We start from the raw sequence: 21,223 nt of genomic DNA on the forward strand, positions 1-21,223 counted from the left end.
AGTGTTGTTGTTTTATTACTGGGTCCTGCAAAACAGGACGATATACTGCTTTGAATGCGTTTCATATTTGGCTCGCCACGGTTTTCTCTGGCCAAGTTCCTGCACTAAAATGTTACGATATTTTTTGTGTTTGATGACATTCAGAAATATGTGCCTGTAATATAGTCTGTCAATACTGAATAGCCTACTCTGATGGATTGACACTGAAGATCGTTAGATTTCAAGAGTTTAAGTTGGCTAGTAGCATCAGTTAAATTGAATTTATCGGGGGGGGCGTGGTCAATTGTCCCCACCGGAGATAATAAAAAATTTAGCAGAGGTAGGGATAGGGATAGAAAAACCAGAAGGAGAGAAATCCCCCCCATCCCCCCTATAAATCGCACCCTGATTATAAGCACAAACAAAAACTAATGACTCATTCCTTCCTTCTTACAGATTGAGGTTGGCCTGTTGGTAGGCAACAGTCAAGTGATTTTTGAGAAGGCAGACAGTTCTTCACTCACGTTAGTGGGTAGGTTTTATGAATGCTTCCATAATATATGTTGTTGTTATGAACATATAATATTACCACCATAATATGTGTTACAGTATGCAACTAGCTACTGTTATGTCGTTGTGTCAAGGAAGTTGAATGTTTAGGTAGAGTGCTTGATCATTTAAGCATTATCTTAACAATATCACACACATCCTCTCATAATGTATTTGTCCTGACTTTTATTTTGATGCTCATCAGGCAAGGCTAAGACCAAAGAGGCTCGCCAGACCATCATTAACCCCGACTGGAACTTTGAGCGCATGGGCATCGGTGGTCTGGATAAGGAGTTTTCAGACATCTTCCGTAGGGCCTTCGCCTCTCGCGTCTTCCCCCCAGACATCGTGGAACAGATGGGTGAGATACCTAGTCTCGTTGTGTTCTTCTGTGTGTGTATCTGCCTGGGTTTAGACATTCACAGGCTTCCATGGTTTCTCCCTCTGCCTCACTTACTCTCATACATACTTCTAATTTGCGGGTGGATAGATACATTTCAGTATATTCCATAAGCATCAAAACACTGCGGAGTTTATAAGCATCAAAACACTGCTGAAGTTCTTATCATCTACCATTTTCATCAGCGTGCAGCACATGTTGTTTGCACCTGGTTCTACCACATGAGCTTCATGAAGAGCATCAGTTGACCTTGGTGACAGCCCATCCCTTTAAGTTCACTCTTTCTGTCCTTTACTCCTCGTCCTCTCTTTCTGTCTTCATTCCTCTCATCCTTCTCTCTCTCTCTCTCTCTCTCTCTCTCCCAGGCTGTAAGCACGTGAAGGGTATCCTGCTCTTCGGGCCTCCTGGTTGTGGTAAGACCCTGATGGCCAGGCAGATCGGCAAGATGCTGAACGCTCGCGAGCCCAAGATTGTCAACGGCCCTGAGATCCTCAATAAGTATGTGGGAGAGTCAGAGGCCAACATCAGGAAGCTGTTCGCAGACGCTGAAGATGAGCAGAAGAGGGTGAGGAACGGACATTAGAGGTGGCCAACCTAGTAACGCCATAGGCTACCATAGAGTAGGATAACACCTACATACACTATAGGTATGAGAGTAGGATTGCATCCTTGTACCTTTATTACAGGGACATCACTACATCTTTGGAGGGGGTTGACTACAATTAACATACTGTACACGCAACCCTTTTTTTTTTTTAATACAACTGGCACCCCAAATGGCATCCTTTTTCTGCCCTTTTTGTCTACGATGAGTTTACGTCTCACGTAGCATGTAAATAACTGGATATCTATTACATTAGCATTAGTAGACGACACAACTTTGGTAAACATTGTCATTGGTAAATAGCTCAAAACATTTGTAAACGTTGTCATTTGTATGCAACATTGTATGTAAACCTATGTTACTCAGACGCACTCGTGTGTATCTGCTTCTAACAGTTGGGCGCCAACAGCGGCCTGCACATCATCATCTTTGACGAGCTGGACGCCATCTGCAAGCAGAGAGGCACGGGCGCCAGCAGCACGGGCGTGCACGACACCGTGGTCAACCAGCTGCTGTCCAAGATCGACGGCGTGGAGCAGCTCAACAACATCCTGGTCATCGGTATGTGTGCACTGTGCAATCAGCAATGTTCGCATGTGTCCGGTTGTTTGTACTGTACATGTAGGTCATATAAAATACATTGATGTATGTCTTTCATACATCATCTCTTGAGTTCATTTCATTGAGTTTTTGCTTTCCCTTTGTTCCCCCACCCCCTCTCTTTCTCTCTTTCTCTCTGTCTCTGTCAGGCATGACCAACAGGCCTGACTTGATTGATGATGCTCTTATGCGACCTGGCAGATTTGAGGTCAAGATGGAGATCGGTGAGTCTAACCAAAGCTATATTTGAATATTTGATTCATTGTGGGAATTTTTGTTTTTTTAAATCTCCTATCTCATATTGGCTCTTTACATAAATATGTAGACCTGTGGGTGTTTAAACACTATACAGTATAGGAACTAACTTGTGTGCCAAAGCTATATGTGTAACTTCGTGTCCCTCTCTGACAGGTCTTCCTGATGAGAAGGGCCGTTTCCAGATCCTGAACATTCACACAAAGAAGATGGTAGAGTTCAACCTGCTGGCCAGTGATGTGGACATCAAAGAGCTGGCAAAGGAGAGCAAGAACTACAGTGGTGCTGAGCTGGAGGGTCTTGTCAGAGCTGCCCAGTCCACTGCCATGAACCGCCACATCAAGGTCAGACACCGTGTGCAAAACTTGATAAGATGATCAGTCAACCAGCCAATCAATCAGTTAGTCTGCCAATCAATTACATGTAATGAATCAATCAGTAAGAATCTGTCAATCAGTAAACCTATGCAAGTGGTGAATCTAGATCAAGTCTTAGATGGTCACTCGGATGGATAACATGATAGATATTAGAACTCTAGATAGGCATTGTTTGTCGAGTTGTATTAGGTGGCATAATGCAGCCACCATTATTGCTGGGGGCAAACACCTTACTCTATGGGCATCACTTTCTGGCAATCAGAGATACCTGTCTGATTTCCAGTCAGAGTCACTTGTTACTCCATTGACCTCCAGGGTCGCCCCCACCAATATGGCGGCTTTATTTGCTCAATGCGGTAGCCCAATGCGGTATCTAGCTTTCTCATATCTATGGATAACACTGACTGTCAGAGCCAACCTGTTCACATGTTACTTCCATTACTACTACTTAACTCTTGCATTCACCTCCTAGAACACAGAAATCCATACTGTTGTCTTCAGAATTTCAATGTTAGATATATCAATCAGTAAAATGTCAGATTTAGATGTATTTGTCCATTTTTTCAACACAAATTTAATTTCTTTTCGAAATATTGATATTTCTGGCACTAATATTTCATTTGTGCCATTGATTCCTACAGGCTACATCCACAGTGGAAGTGGACATGGAGCGTGCTGAGAAGCTGCAAGTTCACAGGGATGACTTCATGGGATCTCTTAACAATGACATCAAGCCTGTATGCATTCATTCATTCATTCATTCATTCATTCATTCAATAATGTAGTCATTAAATTATTGACTTTTCAGTCTCAATATGTATTATACAATTACCTAATTATCAGTCTAATTTTATCGGTATTAATAAATATCTGTGAGGGTCAAAGTCATACATGTAGACTCTGAATAAATATCTGAAGCTTAATCAGGCCAGAGGACATATCAGAAAACATTTTCCTACATCAATACTCTGTGGTGGTGGTCTGTGGTTTCTGGGGGTCAACTCTCCTGCTCCCCTGCTCCCCTATGCTGTAGGCCTTTGGTACGAACCAAGAGGACTACTCCAGCTACATCATGAACGGCATCATCAAGTGGGGCGACCCAGTCAGTCACGTGCTGGGTGATGGCGAACTGCTGGTGCAGCAGACCAAGAACAGTGACCGCACACCCCTGGTGACCGTCCTACTGGAGGGTATGCAGGACACACACACACACACACACACACACACATACGCACACACACTAAGGCTAACTCTGGTGCAATACATCAAATGGTTACATTTATGTTTTAATTGCACATTGTCCCTTACAAATAAAATTTAAATTGCAATTGAAACGTAATTACATGGACATGGACATTGTACACTGAACACGTATTAAAAAATACACGTACAAACATGGACACAGACACAAATACAAACACATGCATATGCACATATTCTTATATGTGTGTGTATATTTAAATGACATATTATTGCTCTCTTTCCATGGTCCACTGACAGGACCACCCCACAGTGGTAAGACCGCCCTGGCTGCCAAGATCGCAGAGGACTCCGAGTTCCCCTTCATCAAGATCTGCTCTCCGGACAAGATGATCGGTCACTCTGAGATCTCTAAGTGCCAGGCCATCAAGAAAGTGAGTCATGTTGGAGGGGAGACTTGAGCTATGCAATAAACTTCTGTGAAATTTGGAGGGGAAAAATGCAAAATATGAGTACAATCACTCATCACTCAATTGTGATCAGTGCCAGTTTAGCACAACTGTGTTTTGAACCCAGTTCGATGTCTGACTTTGTCATGGTTTTGTTTCCACAGGTTTTTGATGATGCATGCAAGTCACAGCTGAGCTGTGTGGTCGTAGATGACATTGAGCGTTTGCTGGGTGAGATGACATGCCTCAAACACACTCACACTGACTACAGATAGAATGAATTAGGAATATATTAACACAAATTGCAATACTATTAGTTATAGTGTTTGCAAGGACTTTGAATTAGGAAACAAACTGCAAAGTGTGCCACGTTACCCATGGGAGTGGTTGGCAAGGTTACCGGTGCCTGCTGGGCAGGGCTCAAAGTTAACTTTTTATGTGGTTGCCAGCTTGGCATCCAGACGTGAGGTTTTGGTTGCCAAAGACAACCAAAAGACAACCAAACACTTTGTAATAATTTAGTAGCCAAGGGCAACTGGGCAACCACTAATGTTGAGCCCTGCTGCTGGGAGTTCTAATCAGAGATCTTTATTTATTTCACAGTTAGAGAATCCAAACTATCTGGGACGTGACACCTGCAACATTGTTTTACAACGTTTTTATAATAAAAGAGATAAAAGAGATGTTGATGATATTGATGAAGGGTCTGATGTTCTTACGGCCACTGTCATTCCACAGACTACGTACCAATTGGGCCCCGGTTCTCCAACTTGGTTCTACAGGCTCTACTTGTTCTGCTCAAGAAACCTCCTCCAAAGGTGTGTATACAGTTTGTGTGTGTGTGTGTGTGTGTGTGTGTGTGTGTGTGTGTGTGTGTGTGTGTGTGTGTGCTTGTGTATGTGTGAGCGAGTACCTGTGTGTGTGTGTGGGTTTGTGTGTGTGTGTGTTTGTGTATGTTTGAGCGAGTACCTGTGTGTGAGTGAGTGTGTGTGTGTGTGTGTGTGTGTTTGTGTATGTGTGAGCAAGAACCTGTGTTTGTGTGTGTGTGTGTGTGTGTGTGTGTGTGTGTGTGTGTGTTCTCGGGCTCATGTGCTCTGCTGTCTCCCTCAGGGTCGTAAGCTGCTGGTGATCGGTACGACCAGCCGTAAGGACGTGCTGCAGGAGATGGAGATGCTGGATGCCTTCAGCACCTCCATCCACGTGCACAACATCTCCACAGGAGAGCAGCTCGTGGAGGCTCTGGAGGTCTGGCACTCTCTGGCTCTTGCTTCTTCTTTCTTTATCCCTCTCTCTTCCCCCTCTCCCTCTCTTTCTTTCTCTTTCATTCTTTCAATATGTGTGAGAGTGTGTGTGTGTGTGTGTGTGTGTGTGTGTGACTATGACTGCTTGTCATTTATTTATAAGTTACTGCGCTTTGCCGCACTGTAATGGCTCTCCTGGTCTGCATGTGCTCCCCAGCTCCTGGGCAGCTTCTCGGAGCCTGAGCGGGCCAACATCGCCCGGGAGGTGAAGGGCAAGAGGGTGTGGATCGGCATCAAGAAGCTCCTCATGCTCATCGAGATGTCCCTACAGGTGAGCTGGGCCGGGCCGAGTGAAGTCAAAACACACACCAAAGCCATCTCTGTAATAAAAGGGCCAATATGCAATTTGGCAGTGAATTTGCTGAATTTTTGCTGATTGCTGAATTTGCAATCAGAACCTTCACATAGACCAGGATTTTCAACTTTTTTGGGCTAAGGCAGGCCTTAGGTCAAGGTCAAGCCAAAATGCTAAGGCATACTGGCCTTCACTATGAAGTATTGCACACATAATATAGACATACAATATAGGCTAAGCAGGGGTATACATTCCTATACCCATATTATTTCTATACAGTGTCAAATATCCTCGTCCATTATCGTTTCTTGGACCTGAAATTTGTGTTTGCATAGTCAAGTGTACAGTCTGTGAATGCATAGCTGTAATTAGTTACAGTAAGTATTTGCAGGTTTGGAGTCGATGACATCTTGACATATTGTTAAAAATGTTGCAATCCACCTGGAACAGCAGTGACATTTAATGTATTGCTCTCTGTCTGCCTGTCTATCTCTCTCTCTCTCTCTCTCTCCCTAGATGGACAAGGATTACAGAGTCAGCAAGTTCCTGTCGCTGCTAAGAGATGAGGGAGCGTGAGTGTCATCCTTTAGCCTGTTTGCCATTTAGCTGATCATGTCTCATCACATTCTCATCAAGTCGTTATCTCGTATACACCTGTCACCTCTGAAGCGCTGCTGTGACTCAGCAGAATATCAGCTCTGTTTTACAAACTGCTCTTTGTTACCAGGAAACAGTGTCTATGTGCGATCGTGTTTCACATCAGATGACATGATGACTGGTTTCAAACTGACAGTTTTTTCTGTACTTTATAACCTTGCGACAAGAAAAATGACCGTCTGGTCGATATGCCCATCTATTCTGTCCCACTAGGATGGACGACGGCACTCAGATCCGAGTATAAGTCCCTTTGTCTCACTACCCTGTTCAGCCAAATATGTCCTGTATGGTAAGAGAGCTGGTGAAGTCTCGTTGATATGCTCTTGCATTAGCATCCCAGCTAACATTAGCTGTAGTTCCCCATTTGATAGACAGGCTTAGCTGCTAATAGTTTATTAGTTGCTTTTATGTTCTTGCTTCAGTCGTAATTGAAGAACCTTTGTATTCCTTATGGTTTGAGTGGTTACACTGTGTTAGTCCCATTGGTCCATCAGAGTAGCTTCCTCTGATTCCATTCTATACTGTCTCCAATAGACCTCCATGTCTGTGAGTGTGATATATCTGTCTTTCTGCCCTAGCTTGTGCGTAGTAGTCTGCTAACACCACAGAATACTGCCAGTCATTGCATCCCTGACTCTTAATACAAACACACACACACACACACACACACACACACACAAAAACACACAGCACAGGACACGTAAAATGATAGACTTGCTGCACATGACAAATCTTCAGAAAAGAAGAAATGAGCCCATAGTGCAGCCTGTCTTCTACATGCCTCCACAAGAGGGAGCTCTACACTGTTCAGCGTGTCCAGTGTGAGTATAAAAGGCTGACGGGTTTTGACTGTGGATACTCATGGCATGGGGTCATCTTCCCAGGTGGCAGCCACCCAAAGTGTCCATACTCTGCTGTGCGAGGGCCTGTCTTTAGAGGGGAGGAGAGGGTTCTCAAGGAGTTTAGACTAGGTGAGGGCAGGCTAACAGATGTAGACATAGAGGCAACCATGCACACACAAGCACATATGCACACACATGCACATGTACAAAGTACACAAACACACACACACACACACACACACACACACACACATATTCACATGTTTGGATTTTAGTGACTGTGACCACGCCCACGCCCACATCCACACACGCGCGCACACACACACACACACACACACACACACACACACACACATATGCAAACCTCTCATTACAGGCATGTACAGTATGTGGACCCTCACTCTCTCTCACACACACATACACACACACACACACACACACACACACACACACACGCACACACGCACACACGCACACACACAGAGGAACACTCTACATTGACTTACTGTACATCTCTTGTTTCCCCCTGCAGTGGCCAGTTCTAGGAGACAGGAGACGAGAGGATGAGGAGGAGGAGAGGAGAGGAGAGGGGGTCCATCCCGCCAGAGAGGCGCCCCGTCATGCATGTTTATGATGGCATACTGAGATTGTTCCTGCTATAGTCCAGCACCGCCCGCACGCGCACACACACACACACACACACACACATACACGCACACACACACACACACACACGTACACACTTCAGAGGCAAAACACCTTCAGTGGGAGAGCAGTACTACTCCGTGTTGTCGGTATTAATGCAATATCAATCTCCAAGTGTCGTCTTGTGCTTTCGTGTGCCGTGTCTATTGCTAATATATGTTTCAATCTACAGTATAGTCCAAAAGAAATGATTACAGCACATTTCTGTGAATCCTGAGCCTCGAGGTGTGCTTCAGTATGACAACCTATACCATATATGTACTATATGTACATATACAGTATATACATTATGCATATATGAGATGTAAGTCTTTCAAACTGATCTAGAAATACAATCTGAGAAGGCCTGTAGTTTGTGTAAAGTGGAAATGTAATTTACTGTCTGTGACGTGTGTAAATGCAAATTTATTCATCTTCTCTATATTTATTTATTTATTTTTGTACATAGGACACATTGCCGTGATCACATTCCATTAAATGACATTTGTTTATGTATAGCTTCAGTATACATATCAGATACCTATATGTTTTGCTCCTGTGTAGATTATGATTGTAGATGGCAGTTGAAGTGTTTATATACAGTTTACTTTTCTGTATAATGTAAATGTCAGAAGTCAGTGTTTTAAAAAAAATACCACACTTATAAATATGAGTGAGATTTAACCCAGAGAACAACCTTTAATGTATCGTAGGGTGAATTAGTTGGATTTCTGGATCACTGGATTTCGATCTTGTACTCATGTACTGTGGATGACTGTTCAGGTTGTGTGTGTGTGTGTGTGTGTGTGTGTGTGTGTGCGCGCGTGCGTGTGCACATGTGTGTGTGTGTGTGTGTGTGTGTGTGTGTGCACGTGCGTGTGCACATGTGTGTGTGTGTGTGTGTGTGTGTGTATTTATGTATGTATTTATGTATGTGTGTGCATGTGTGTATGCAGTTTTGGAAGATTCAATCAGTATGTGGGTGTATGTGGTGTGTGTGTGTGTGTACACTGTGAGTATTTTTGTCCATGTTTTGGCCTGCCTAATGACCTCATGTTCTTAATTATGATCTTTTTATTTAAATTGTACTTTATTTTGGTGACAAGTGTGTTGATCAGAGTACTTTATCACCATTAAAGATGTATGGCAAGGATGCAGATGTATTATTGCAATAAAAGCACAGGCACACATATGAAGGAAAATAATGTTATTATTGCGCTCAACTGAAATCAACCAATAGTTACTGTGTAGTCACTGCTTTAGCCACACTAGACTCATTCCTTTGGATGTAATTGTAAAGTTTACAGTACATGAGCACACACCATGTGCATTCTCTACTCAACACTTCATTGTGTCCAGGATGGGCCGTATGTAGCACACACAATTAGCCTGGATGATTTTTTTATTTTTTTTTATTTATCCTTTATTTTACCAGGTGATAACCCATTGAGATAATTGAATCTCTTTTACAAGGGAGCCCTGGGGCAATTTGCTTGAGAGTTAAAGTGCAGCAGGCATTATTCAGAAGGAGGTAAGTAGAAATAAAAGTGAATTAAGGTACATTTAGTTATACAGCCCATTATGAGTCACTTGGCTCCTGGGCGTGGGCGCACATATGAAAACATGACTGATGGGCCCCATTCAGATATCAAGGGTGAGTAACATAACCCGTCCCGTAGTATATGATTGAGGGACCCTATTAAGACATAACACACATAATCTGTGTTATTTGACTGAGGAGTCCCAAATCTTAGTAATGGAGAACGTATACAGTAAAGCAACTTCATGCAGAGGCTTGGGCTTCAGGCCCCCCAGGGCACTTAGATCCCTTGGCCTGGGACCGACAGGCCTGTTCAATCCATGCCTGTCCGCCTCGGACAGACAACATTTTTCATGGTCTGGCAAGGACATTTTTGTACCTGTACTCCTAATTTAAATGTAGACATCATATCACCACAACCAAAGAACAAAGCCGCTGCAAGCGTAGAACTAGGTGCAGTCGGACATTTTAATCCAACACAATCAAATTCAGCACACAGCTCCTCGCAGTCCTGTTGCTGTCAACAGGTGTACCCGTATGTACACAATAACCTCATGGTCCATACCAACCTGCACACCCCACAGTGGCTCACTAACCCATCAAAAAAAATCCAGTTCATCAATATGTCTCTTCAGGGGCACGGATAGGAGGGGTCTATCTGTCAGAACTACCAACTTCAACTGACAATACCTGGAAATATAAAAAAAAAAGGGGGGTTTAAAAAGCACAATATAGCATGCTTCATTCATAGAGTATAATATCCATCACAGATAACTTAAGGCAAACACACTGAATTCGATCACTTCACATCTGCTTTGAACCAGTAGAGGGCGTTGTATGATTACAAATGGCCATCTTCACGCAGCAATGGTCTGGCATATTCAACTTTGCTGGTTTACTGGAATGCATTCAAGATGTACATCATTAATAGGATATAGAATTGCATACAGCACATTTATTAAGTGAACTAACCAACCTACCAGCCATCTCAATAAGGTCTTTATCCTCATATCATGAAGATATTCCCACTGAACCTTGAATGCTCTGTTGAATGGTACTGGCTTCCCTGTTGTCTGGCAACTGAAGCTCACGATTCTATAATGACCTGGAGTACTTGGCACCCTCACAGTGTTGAGGTCAAAGGTCGAAGCGTGAGGGGAATTGTGAAAGAATTGAGCTTAAAGCAATTTCAGGTGGTCTGACATGCCTTATTAGTTCTATTTATTTAACCCAATTTCCAATTAAACTATAATCCACACATGTCCTACAGTATATCCAACAAATGCCTGAAGGCATTCAAAATAGCATGCAATTTCTGTTGCTCTGAGAACTGCTAGCAGATTGTGTAGTGTTGCACATCTGGATGTTTCATCATCAGGTACACCCTGATACAACACCCTTCTCACTTACTGGCCCTCCTGGTAGAGATAACATTTTCAAAAAGAAGTATAGAAATCCATCTTTTTGCTGTTTTGTTGGCAAAAATCCAACCTTTAAAGCAACACTAAAGAGTTTTTCATACCTTAGAATAATGTTTTCAAAATCATTTCAGCGGTTCATCAACTCGTAACAGGGTGAATGGCACTTCTGCATTCACTTCGCAGCCCTGTATCGGCTATAACCGCACTGTGTAACTTTACCATATCGGGTAGCGTATCTGAAGTTCGATGAAATCAGACATAAGAAATTGCATCAATGTCGCAACACATCATACTTTCATGAAATCATGCAACATAACTCTACCTTGTCGTGGACATGGTTATTTGCTGGATAAACAACTAGCATGCGGGCGACAGAGGGAAAGTGCTTTAGTGTTGCTTTAAAGAAAGAAAAAACATTATGAGAAGAACAAATTACTGGAAACACGCATGGCACCCCTTTTTAATACTTTGTAGAGCCTTCCCTTTCCAGTAAAATAGTTCTTAGTCTTCTCCTATAACATCTCATAAAGTTAGAAAATACAGGGCAGGAGGTTTGTGAAATGTCCTCCACAGAATATCCCTGGATTGTTCAGATTCCTATGGGTCCACTCCTTTGCATTCTTCTCACTCCAGTGTTTTTTCTATGGAGTTCAGATTAGGGAACAGAGATAGCTATGGCAAAAAACCCCTTGATTTTGTGTTCAGTAAACCATTTCTGTGTTGACCTGTAAATACGTCTTGTATCACTGACCTACTGGATGATCCAGTCGTGAGTCAATTTTAGTATCATAGTTTATGTTTTGATTTAAAATACCCAGCTATTTCATGATACCCTCCACCAGTCTCCAGCAGGATACAGAATACTTAGGCATATTCTTCTTTCTCCGTATAATCATTCTTATATGCTACGCTAAATCCACCTTCAAGGATTGTTGTAATCTCAGCGTTTCTTTTTGCCTAACCATAGAACACAATTTCAAAACCTGTTCCATATACATTTACAGTTCAATGACAAGAAAAGCTTTCCCTTGAGTGTTAGCATCGAGGTCTTTTTTTTAATATATATATATTTTTTTTATACCTATTTCCTGACTTACTGTGGTCAATACACTTTCCCCTTATTTGAATTGTGCACTGTGCAGTCTTTACCATGTTGAAGAATGTCTAGGTGTTTGACCTCTGTGCAACTTTGTGAAACTTGAAATTACATAAACACTCAGATTAAGAGTCATTGCATGAGAAAACCAGGCAGAGGTGGGAAGATGGGGGTCGGCCAAATCGGCTCATACTTTGTATATGTGATAAGTATGTGGAACTATGAACAGCCATATACTTAAAACCCTCCAGCTGTTTTTTGTTACGGAGTTCTGGGACCCCTCTCAGAGACCCTCAAAAATCCAATTCATGGCTGAAAATGACTGAAATTGCCATTTCTACCCTGATTATCCTGATAAAGATATGAACATAAGCTTTATATTTCCATAGAGCCTAGGTAGCATAGTTTTAAAGACCAAAAGGTGCACCGAGGGGTTATCTACACCACTGAAAGCAGAATTTTCCTCCCTCTAAATTTCGGTCATTTTTAAGAAGCATTATCTCGTATTCGCAGTGGCTTTGGTGGATGGTTTTACTGTTGCTGGAGAAAGGAACATCTACTGATTCAAAAACAATCGTCTTCTAATTGGGCCACACATAATGTGTGCCGTGCCAGGAGGGTCTTTAGTAGGATTTGTCGTGTTTTGGCCTATGATAAACCATATTCAGATCGCCATCACATGGCCATACCATGGCATTACATCACAAACAGATGTAATGGCAGATGTTTGCAATGTAATGGCATGGTATGGCCACTCGGTGGCGATCTGAATAGTCTAGTTTCAAATGTATGACAACCAAGAACAACAATGCATGCAGAGGTTTGCACTCTTTGAGTGCTTTTCTAGTTAATTAAAGCTTTCTTTAACAATTTGTCATACAGTGACACAAAAATTGACCATAAATTACCCTATAGTGAGATATTATTAGCTGGTTTATCATACTCCAAAACCCGAAAAACCCCTGTAAAGACCCTCCTGGCATGGCGCACATTATGTGTGGCCCAATTAGACAATTGTTTTTGAATCAGAAGATGTTCCTCTGTCCAGCAACAGTAAAACCATCCACCAAAGCCACTGCGAATGTGAGATAATGCCTCCTAAAAATGACCAATTTTAGAGGGATGAAAATTCTGCTTTCAGTGGTGCAGATAACCCCCTAGTGCACCTTTTGGTCTTTAAAACTATTCTACCTAAGCTCTATGGATACATAAAGCTCATGTTCATATCTTTATCAGGATAATCAGGGTAGAAATTAGCCTGGCTAACGCCTACCACTTCTCAAATGAGACGTGGTCTGGCAACCAGACGTTCATTTTCTCGTATTTGAAAAAATGCTCAGATCCGTTCATTGGGCGCCACGGATGTCTATCAAATGCGCATAGCTCACCCAACTCGTTCGTATGCAACGCTAAGGGCTGCCATTGACATCAGTGTAAATCCTTTGGCGTCGAATGTAGACGCAAGAAGGCAACGGAAACTACTCGGATGTTCTGTGATTGGTTCGCCAACATCAGGCGAACATTTGGGCGTTAGTTTCCAGACTGGCTTAGCAGCGGGATTGAAATCACCGCGCAAGGCAGTATGGGAAAACCCAGGCTAGTTAGAAATGGCAATTTCAGTCATTTTCAGCCATGAATTGTTGGATTTTTGAGGTTCTCTGAGAGGGGCCCCAGAACTTTGAGGTTCTCTGAGAGGGGCCCCAGAACCCCAGAAAAAGAGTTTGAGGGTTTTAAGTATATGGCTGTTCATAGTTCCACACTTATCACATATACAAAGTATGAGCCGATTTGGCCGACCCCCATCTTCCTACCTCCTGCTGGTTTTGCCTGGTTTTCTCGTGCAATGACTCTTAAAATGTTTCAGTTACATTCTGTTAATAAGATTTAAAAAGGGTGCTAACTGTGGCACATGCGGTTTTGTTCAAATACGTATTACTTTATGGGGATATTCTAAGGACTAAGGATAATGGTCGGTGATTGTTGACTGACAAGGTTTTCGTAGCTGGGTCTGGATTTGGATCGAGTGTCTCTGGTGTGGAGTTGCCTAATCTCGTCTTCCTCGGTAGGTTTTTCCGAGATCTGGAATCGGATTGAGGATCTCCTCTGAAGTGTGGAGTTGCCTAGTTGCATCTTCCTCATTAAGCTTCTCCTGGGTCTGGATTTGGATCGAGGATCTCTTCTGAAGTGTGGAGTTGCCTAGTCGCATCTTCCTCATTAGGCTTCTCCTTTTCATGCGTGATCTTCTAAAGCTTCCATATTTCAGTCGGCAGCAAAAAGAAGAGCCTCTAGCTGTCTCTTACAGTCTCATCAGTCAATCTTCTCTCTTCTCTTCTCTTCTCTTCTCTCCTCTCTCTTCTCTCCCATCCTTCCCCCTCCCCCTCCAGTCACTCTCTTTTGATCTCTCTCTCTCTCTTTCTCTCTCGCTCTCTCCAGTTGTGTCAAATCAATTGCTTTCTTTTTCTCATTTCTTTTCTTATTTGTTTTTCTTGCTGAAATATTATCATGTTAGGTTAAACATTAAAATGAGGACATGAAGGTACTGTATAAGGTATATTTGATATTCTTAGTAAAGGGTATTTTTGTCAAATGGAAAGAAATTAACTACAGATTTCTCTTTCCCTATAGCATTTCTCCCTCCTTGACATCTCCACTCTCTTTCCCTCATTCACAATCTCTAACACACACACACACACACACGCCCACTCAGGCATACACACACATTCTCTGGCTGTATATATGCTGACTCCTATATACCCACTCCTTCTCTTTTTCTACCCCTGTTTCAAAATCTCAGTCGTGCACACCCATACCAAAAGGATTTCTCTCACTTTCACTCATTCATTCTTCCCCTCTCTATCCCTCCCCCTCTTTCATAGGCTCTGTCCAATGCATCCACACACAAATCCATATACATACATTCTCTCTCTCTCTCTCTCTCTCTCTCTCCTTCCTCCCTGTCTTTCTGTTGCTGTAAGCTATGAATATAAATTCCATAGAAGTGCACAATGTGGGAAAGTGTCTTCGGGAAATCCCCTGCCAGCTTAGGCACCACTTGGCAGCTGAGAGTCTGTGTGTGTGTGTGTGTGTGTGTGTGTGTGTGTGTGTGTGTGTGTGTGTGTGTGTGTGTGTGTGTGTGTGTGTGTGTGTGTGTGTGTGTGTGTGTGTGTGTGTGTGTGTGTGTGCGTGTGTGTGTGCGTGTGAGTGTGAGTGTGTGCGTGTGTGCATGTGCGCGTGTTTGTGCGCGTGTTTGTGTTTGTGTGTGTGTGTGTGTGTGTGTGTGTGTGCGTGCGTCTAAAAGAGGGAGACTGGACAATGGTTCATGTGAAATCCGAAGACCAGTGAGTGGATGGGTCTGCCATGCATAATTTCTCTTTGCTGAAGCGATTAATTGGGCACACAAGCACATGATTTGAGTCTCCCTTGAATTGTATAAACCAACCACTGTAACAGATTAATGTCACATGTAGCATTAATTGCCATGAAACATTCCTGGACTCATGAAGATTATCACAGATTAATTAAATCTGTAATCTGAAATCGCGCCCATTGTTTACACACACAAATTTCATAGCGCTCTTCAACCCATTGTGTCCCTTACCATATATAGCCTAAGACTATTTCATCACCCTAAACCTGTTTAGCGAGAGGTGCTCTTGAAACTACAGGGAGGAAAATGTATTAGTTAGTTCTGGGTGAGACTGAAGATAGAGTTTAAAAGGTCGTAGCCATGGACATAGCTTTACGAATAGACATATCATGTCAGTCAGATGACCAATGTGTATGGTTATGGTTACGGTTATGGTTATGGTTATGGTAATAGTTATGGTTATGGCTATTTGGCAGATGCCTTTGTCCAAAGCGAAAACATATTATATGTCAAGATAATAAAGCACTGCATCAGCAATAAATGCCTTTGGCTTTATATTCTAACATATATTCAGCACAATCATAATCTGTAGCACAAGGGTCTTCAAAATGTTTTTAAGAGGGTATACAGTATGAACACCATTTGGCCTGCATGCTATCCAACCATATTAATGAACATGAAGATTACTATCAAATTCACTCAAAGACCTACTGAGTAAGCAGTTCCAACTCAATGTGTCCTACACTGTTATACTGCCAGGGCATAATGGCTTATGGAGTGCAGCTCCCCTTTGCATGCCCCCAAAGAGTAGCGCCGTAGCTGCCAGGTTGCGTTAACTGCTGGCTGTAGCATCTCGTGCTACAGGTAAAAACTGATTGTTTTCCAGGAGGGTTTTTTTTTGTACGGACAGTACCCTGTGATCTCGAGGAAAGGAGATCTAAGTGAAAACTCGCTGGATCTCTCCTTTAATAGTCATTTGATTGATCATTGATCATTAAATATTGATCATTATATATCATGTCTACATGCATACAGAAAAGTCTTTGAGCACAGAATTCAGAAGAGGTCGATCCTGTCTCAAAAGAGATGCAGGAGTGTCCTCAAATGACTGGGTGGGGGTGGGGGGGGGGGGGGGGTGGATGAAGGTTTTACGCCAGACCCTGAAGATGTTTATATGGATGAATACCAATTATGATGAAAAACTTTTCAATTATTGAAAAAAATACATTTGAAATGCCACTCTCAGGGAAAGAAAAGCAATTAATGCTCCGCAGATGGAAACAAGTATATCTGCATCTTCCATGGGAATGCACTGGCCTTTTCCTGACTGCTTTTCGTAACATTTAAAAGTTGCTATAAGAAAGGATTCATTTCCTGTGTCTTGTTTTTAGACAAGACTCACTGGAACAGATAAGGCCGCTAGAATTGAGGCATTTTTTAATTAAAATGCATCAGTTTAATGTGTTCTTATCTGAACTAGAAATGTTCAGGCATTTTTTTTTTCATTTCTTTTTTATATACTCTTTTGAATCTAGTACAGCACATTTTTCTCATCCCACTATAAAATTGAAATTATCATTGTACACACTATACACATACGAGAGGCCAGGCAAGCCATAATTCATTCATTCAAACACACGCGCACACACACACACACACACACACACACACACGCACACACACAGACACACACACACAGACACACAGACACACAGACACACACACACACACACACACACACACAGAGAGAGAGACACAGACACACACACACACACACACACACACACACACACACACACACATTCAGTGCATCTAAATCCTATGCATTCATTTACATGCTACAAGCTATTGTTCTATGATGAGATTTACCAAATGTCCCTGACACTCGGCTCAGCCCAGCAGAGTTTTGTGCATATGAGGAATGATGACATTGCTTCCTCTTTATTTGATTTGGGGTTCAAAGCTGTCACATTACGTTTGATGCAGAGCTGATGCCATTAGGGCCTTTATAGGCAGAGCTTGCCCAGAAAGCATATAAAACAGGACACAGTTGGCAAATTGCAGGAAATAATCATTAGCACAGCGTAATGTTGTGGACACACACGAGGGGTGTAGGACATCATGGGAGCATTATTACACAGCACATGGCCAATGGGCACTACTTGTGCTTTCTGTGTGGGGGCTACTGTGTGGGGCTCTGCATTTTCACTGAAGTATGAATCTCATCTGAAATGTAAATCTGATATGTTAGGCTGTGTTATGTGTTTATGTGTGTTATGAGTTTTATGTGAATTATTTTAGTCATTTGTGCCAATCATTCGAACACGCATGAGTCACGTGTTATGCATTCGGCCTTTCAGCCGACAGGCTAATTTAATTTGCCATTAGCAGGTTTGTATTGGATTGTTTTTTTGCATGAGAATTCCATATTTATTTTCTCTCTCCTTTGAATTGGCTCTCGGCTCCACTGTGCATGTGGGTCCATATGTTCCTGTGTGTGCACTGTGCATGGATGTATGTTTGAATCAGGAAAGTTCAGGACATGAAACAATAACAATTTAAAGGCTAAAGGACAGACATAACATATAAATGTTTCTTGTTTCCATTACTTCCACGCCCACTCACACACACACACACAACCACACACACACAACCACAAACACACACACACACACACACACACACACACACACACACACACACACACACACACACACACACACACACACACACTGTAAAAGATCACTGAGATGACTCACTCTCCATCCTCCACACTCCTCCTCCTCATTGCCGCTCTGTGGCTATGGCTTTGATATATACGCTTTGAGGGCGCAACACGGACCGGATTTAGCATGGTAATTACGAGAGCCGTGGCTTTCTGCCTCACATACCCTCTCCTCTCCTCTCCTCTCCTCTCCTCTCCCCTGCTCTGCTCTCCCCTGCTCTGCTCTGCTCTGCTCTGCCAGACTCACATCCCACCCCCAACCCTTAATCCTCGCCACTCTATCACCGACTCCCTCTTCCTATCTCCAGAAGCTAGGGCATCTTCTACCGTATCTATCTTTTCTCTCTCACACACACACACTCACACACACACATCCGAGCGAGACGCAAATGCCAGGCACATTACTAATCTCGTTATCATCTGAGCAGCATTTCATCGTCTTTGCGGTGGTCTGGGTTTATTTTCGCAGGCGAACATGAGAGAAGAGAAATAAGCGAGGATGTTTCTGTCTCATACCCGCCCCGGTTCCGATGACACTTGATATTCCTCACTGCTGCTTGGGCCTCCTGTGTTTGTTTGACACAACAGGGTTCAGGATGAAGGAAGCCATGCGGCAGGATAACGTCCGTTACCCCACTTTTGTCAGAGCAAAGGAAACTCATCGTATGATGGGATTCACAACAGTCATGGGCCATTACCGTAAAAAAGATTGTTTGTTTCTTTTTTGCATCGTTTTGTATTTGTATTGATTTTATGTTTCTTTCAATTCTTTCTTCCTTTATTTTTCTTTTTTTCCATATAACCTGTGTAAACAGTCTTGACTGACTTACTGTAAGAGGCACAATTCACCATTCTGCACTAAAATATGAAACAAGGTCCATTTCAATGGCCACCTGTAAGATTGCTATGCCTTTTACAGTAAAGATACAAATTTGAACTGATGGAATTTTGTTATTTTGTGTAACTTTCAGTGGACATGATTGGATTTATTGTTATATTTAGCTTAAGAGCATGTGGATAAAAACCTGAAATGCAGGAACCAACTATTAGACTTACAGTAATAGTCGGATTAACTAGTGTCTGCCTGCCTTTCTCGTCTCCCTGGTTTGGATCGATACACTCCCTGTGGACCATGTTAGCTGGAGATAATACAAATCTTATTGGCGAGTGTGGGGTTGCAGGGGGTCATTGGATGATTATAACGAAACAGCAGGTGTCAGGCTTTCATCGAATGTAACCAGCAGAGAGATGTTGTTGTGCAGAGAAAGCTCTCAGATCCCCCCCGACCCCCCCCCCCCCCCCCCCCACACACACACACACACACAAATCACCAACACACCTCAAAACACACAAACACAGGAATGCAATCTGCAGAGTGAGTCTCACTCAATATTCCGATATAGCATCTGAATAACTATATGTGGACTAACGCAGTGAGGTAACCGCTCAAAGACGCTCCAATTATCTTTCCAGACTCTCCTGGCTCCGAGCCTGTTTGGCTTGGCATGCCTGGGCCATTCTGCTCGATCTGTTCCCTGGTTCTGGTCTGGACCTAGTCCAAGATCCAAGTCCATCCCGGCCTGAATGGCTGTGTGTTATCCTTCATGAGAGAATCTGGTTCAAATATCTGGCTGATTTGATTTTCCTCAATATTTAACGACTCAAGAAACCACTAACTTGACAAATGGATGCGTGCTTTGATTTGGGCCTGTGTTTGTAACGAAAAATAATGTGTGCGGGCAGAGAGAGGTTTATTTTTCCCTCTTTGGAAAAGTGAAACTAATACCTCTCAGACAAATGAATAATCACAATAGATTCTTCTCATACTTGTGATTCTAAAGGCAGTAGTACAGTATGTTTTTCTCTCAGGTCTAACCTGCTTCAGCCAAATGTAGACTTTATTGACTGTTATTATCTCCCACACGGCCTATACATCTGGTGATCTCTACTGCTCTGGGGCCATACGTGTTGCAGATGGCCTGAGGAGCTGCAGCTCTCTGTAGCAGCCACAGCTTGGGGTTATTCTTCAGGCTCCATACTCTGGGAGAGTAATTCATTCCAGTCAGTATCAGGCTACCGACTCCTGCGATGTAACCGTCTAAAAGGGTTTACATCCACGCCAGATACTGGGCCACCACTAGATGTTCATGATAAACAGATTTATTGTGGTTTGGTCGTCTGATCTACAAAGTGCTCTTCTGCGACATGTTAGTATGGATATCTGATGTTCTCTGGTTGGTGTATGGCATCATACTTCCCCCGATGGACTCTGTGTGGAGGAAGCAGATTTGCTGAAAACAACCCTCACTCAACATTCAACGCTCAATATAAAACACACCGCTTACACACACACAAGAACACACACTAACACACACACACACACACACACACACACACACACACACACACACACACACACACACACACACACACACACACACACACACACACACACACACACACACACACACACACACACACACACACACACACACACACACACACACACACACACAGAGAGAGGGAGAGGCGGTGGGGGTCCGTAACTCTCTGCATTGTATTCTTTCTGGCTGTCTTCTCTTTCTCTTTCAGTTTATATCTACAGTGTGTGATTTTCTATGCTACCTAAACGACTGGCAAAGCTTTGCAAATACAACCCCCCAAACACTACCCCCCCACCCACCACAACTGACGATCTAGTTCCAATACATTCTACATCATACCGCATAAATGATGAAAGGATCCGTTGAAAGTTAACCAAGCTCTGTCTCTGTCTACTTCTTTGCAGTATTGTTTCACCATTGCATCAGTGTAACTTATGATAGACACAAGCTCTCCCTGTCATTTCAGTGATGAACATGCTTAGGCTAGCACCCACTGAG

General features: G+C 42.8%; 1 protein-coding gene across 2 annotated transcripts in view; it reads left to right on the forward strand.

Moving 5' to 3' along the window:
• Nucleotides 1-9,384, forward strand: part of nsfa (N-ethylmaleimide-sensitive factor a) — a 25,740-nt gene extending 16,356 nt beyond the window's left edge. For both annotated transcript variants that reach the window (XM_062531565.1, XM_062531564.1), the window contains 15 exons: nucleotides 436-511; nucleotides 734-889; nucleotides 1,294-1,493; nucleotides 1,928-2,093; nucleotides 2,282-2,356; nucleotides 2,544-2,731; nucleotides 3,406-3,501; nucleotides 3,798-3,954; nucleotides 4,265-4,398; nucleotides 4,578-4,644; nucleotides 5,152-5,231; nucleotides 5,524-5,658; nucleotides 5,872-5,985; nucleotides 6,526-6,581; nucleotides 8,041-9,384. In XM_062531565.1, the coding sequence (XP_062387549.1) occupies nucleotides 436-511; nucleotides 734-889; nucleotides 1,294-1,493; nucleotides 1,928-2,093; nucleotides 2,282-2,356; nucleotides 2,544-2,731; nucleotides 3,406-3,501; nucleotides 3,798-3,954; nucleotides 4,265-4,398; nucleotides 4,578-4,644; nucleotides 5,152-5,231; nucleotides 5,524-5,658; nucleotides 5,872-5,985; nucleotides 6,526-6,581; nucleotides 8,041-8,053 (1,713 nt within the window). In that variant the 3' untranslated portion in view covers nucleotides 8,054-9,384. The remainder of the gene's footprint in view (nucleotides 1-435; nucleotides 512-733; nucleotides 890-1,293; nucleotides 1,494-1,927; nucleotides 2,094-2,281; nucleotides 2,357-2,543; nucleotides 2,732-3,405; nucleotides 3,502-3,797; nucleotides 3,955-4,264; nucleotides 4,399-4,577; nucleotides 4,645-5,151; nucleotides 5,232-5,523; nucleotides 5,659-5,871; nucleotides 5,986-6,525; nucleotides 6,582-8,040) is intronic.
• Nucleotides 9,385-21,223: the final 11,839 nt, after the last annotated feature.

This window comes from Sardina pilchardus, chromosome 3 (genome assembly GCF_963854185.1).
Source record: "Sardina pilchardus chromosome 3, fSarPil1.1, whole genome shotgun sequence".
Classification (NCBI taxonomy): domain Eukaryota; kingdom Metazoa; phylum Chordata; class Actinopteri; order Clupeiformes; family Clupeidae; genus Sardina; species Sardina pilchardus.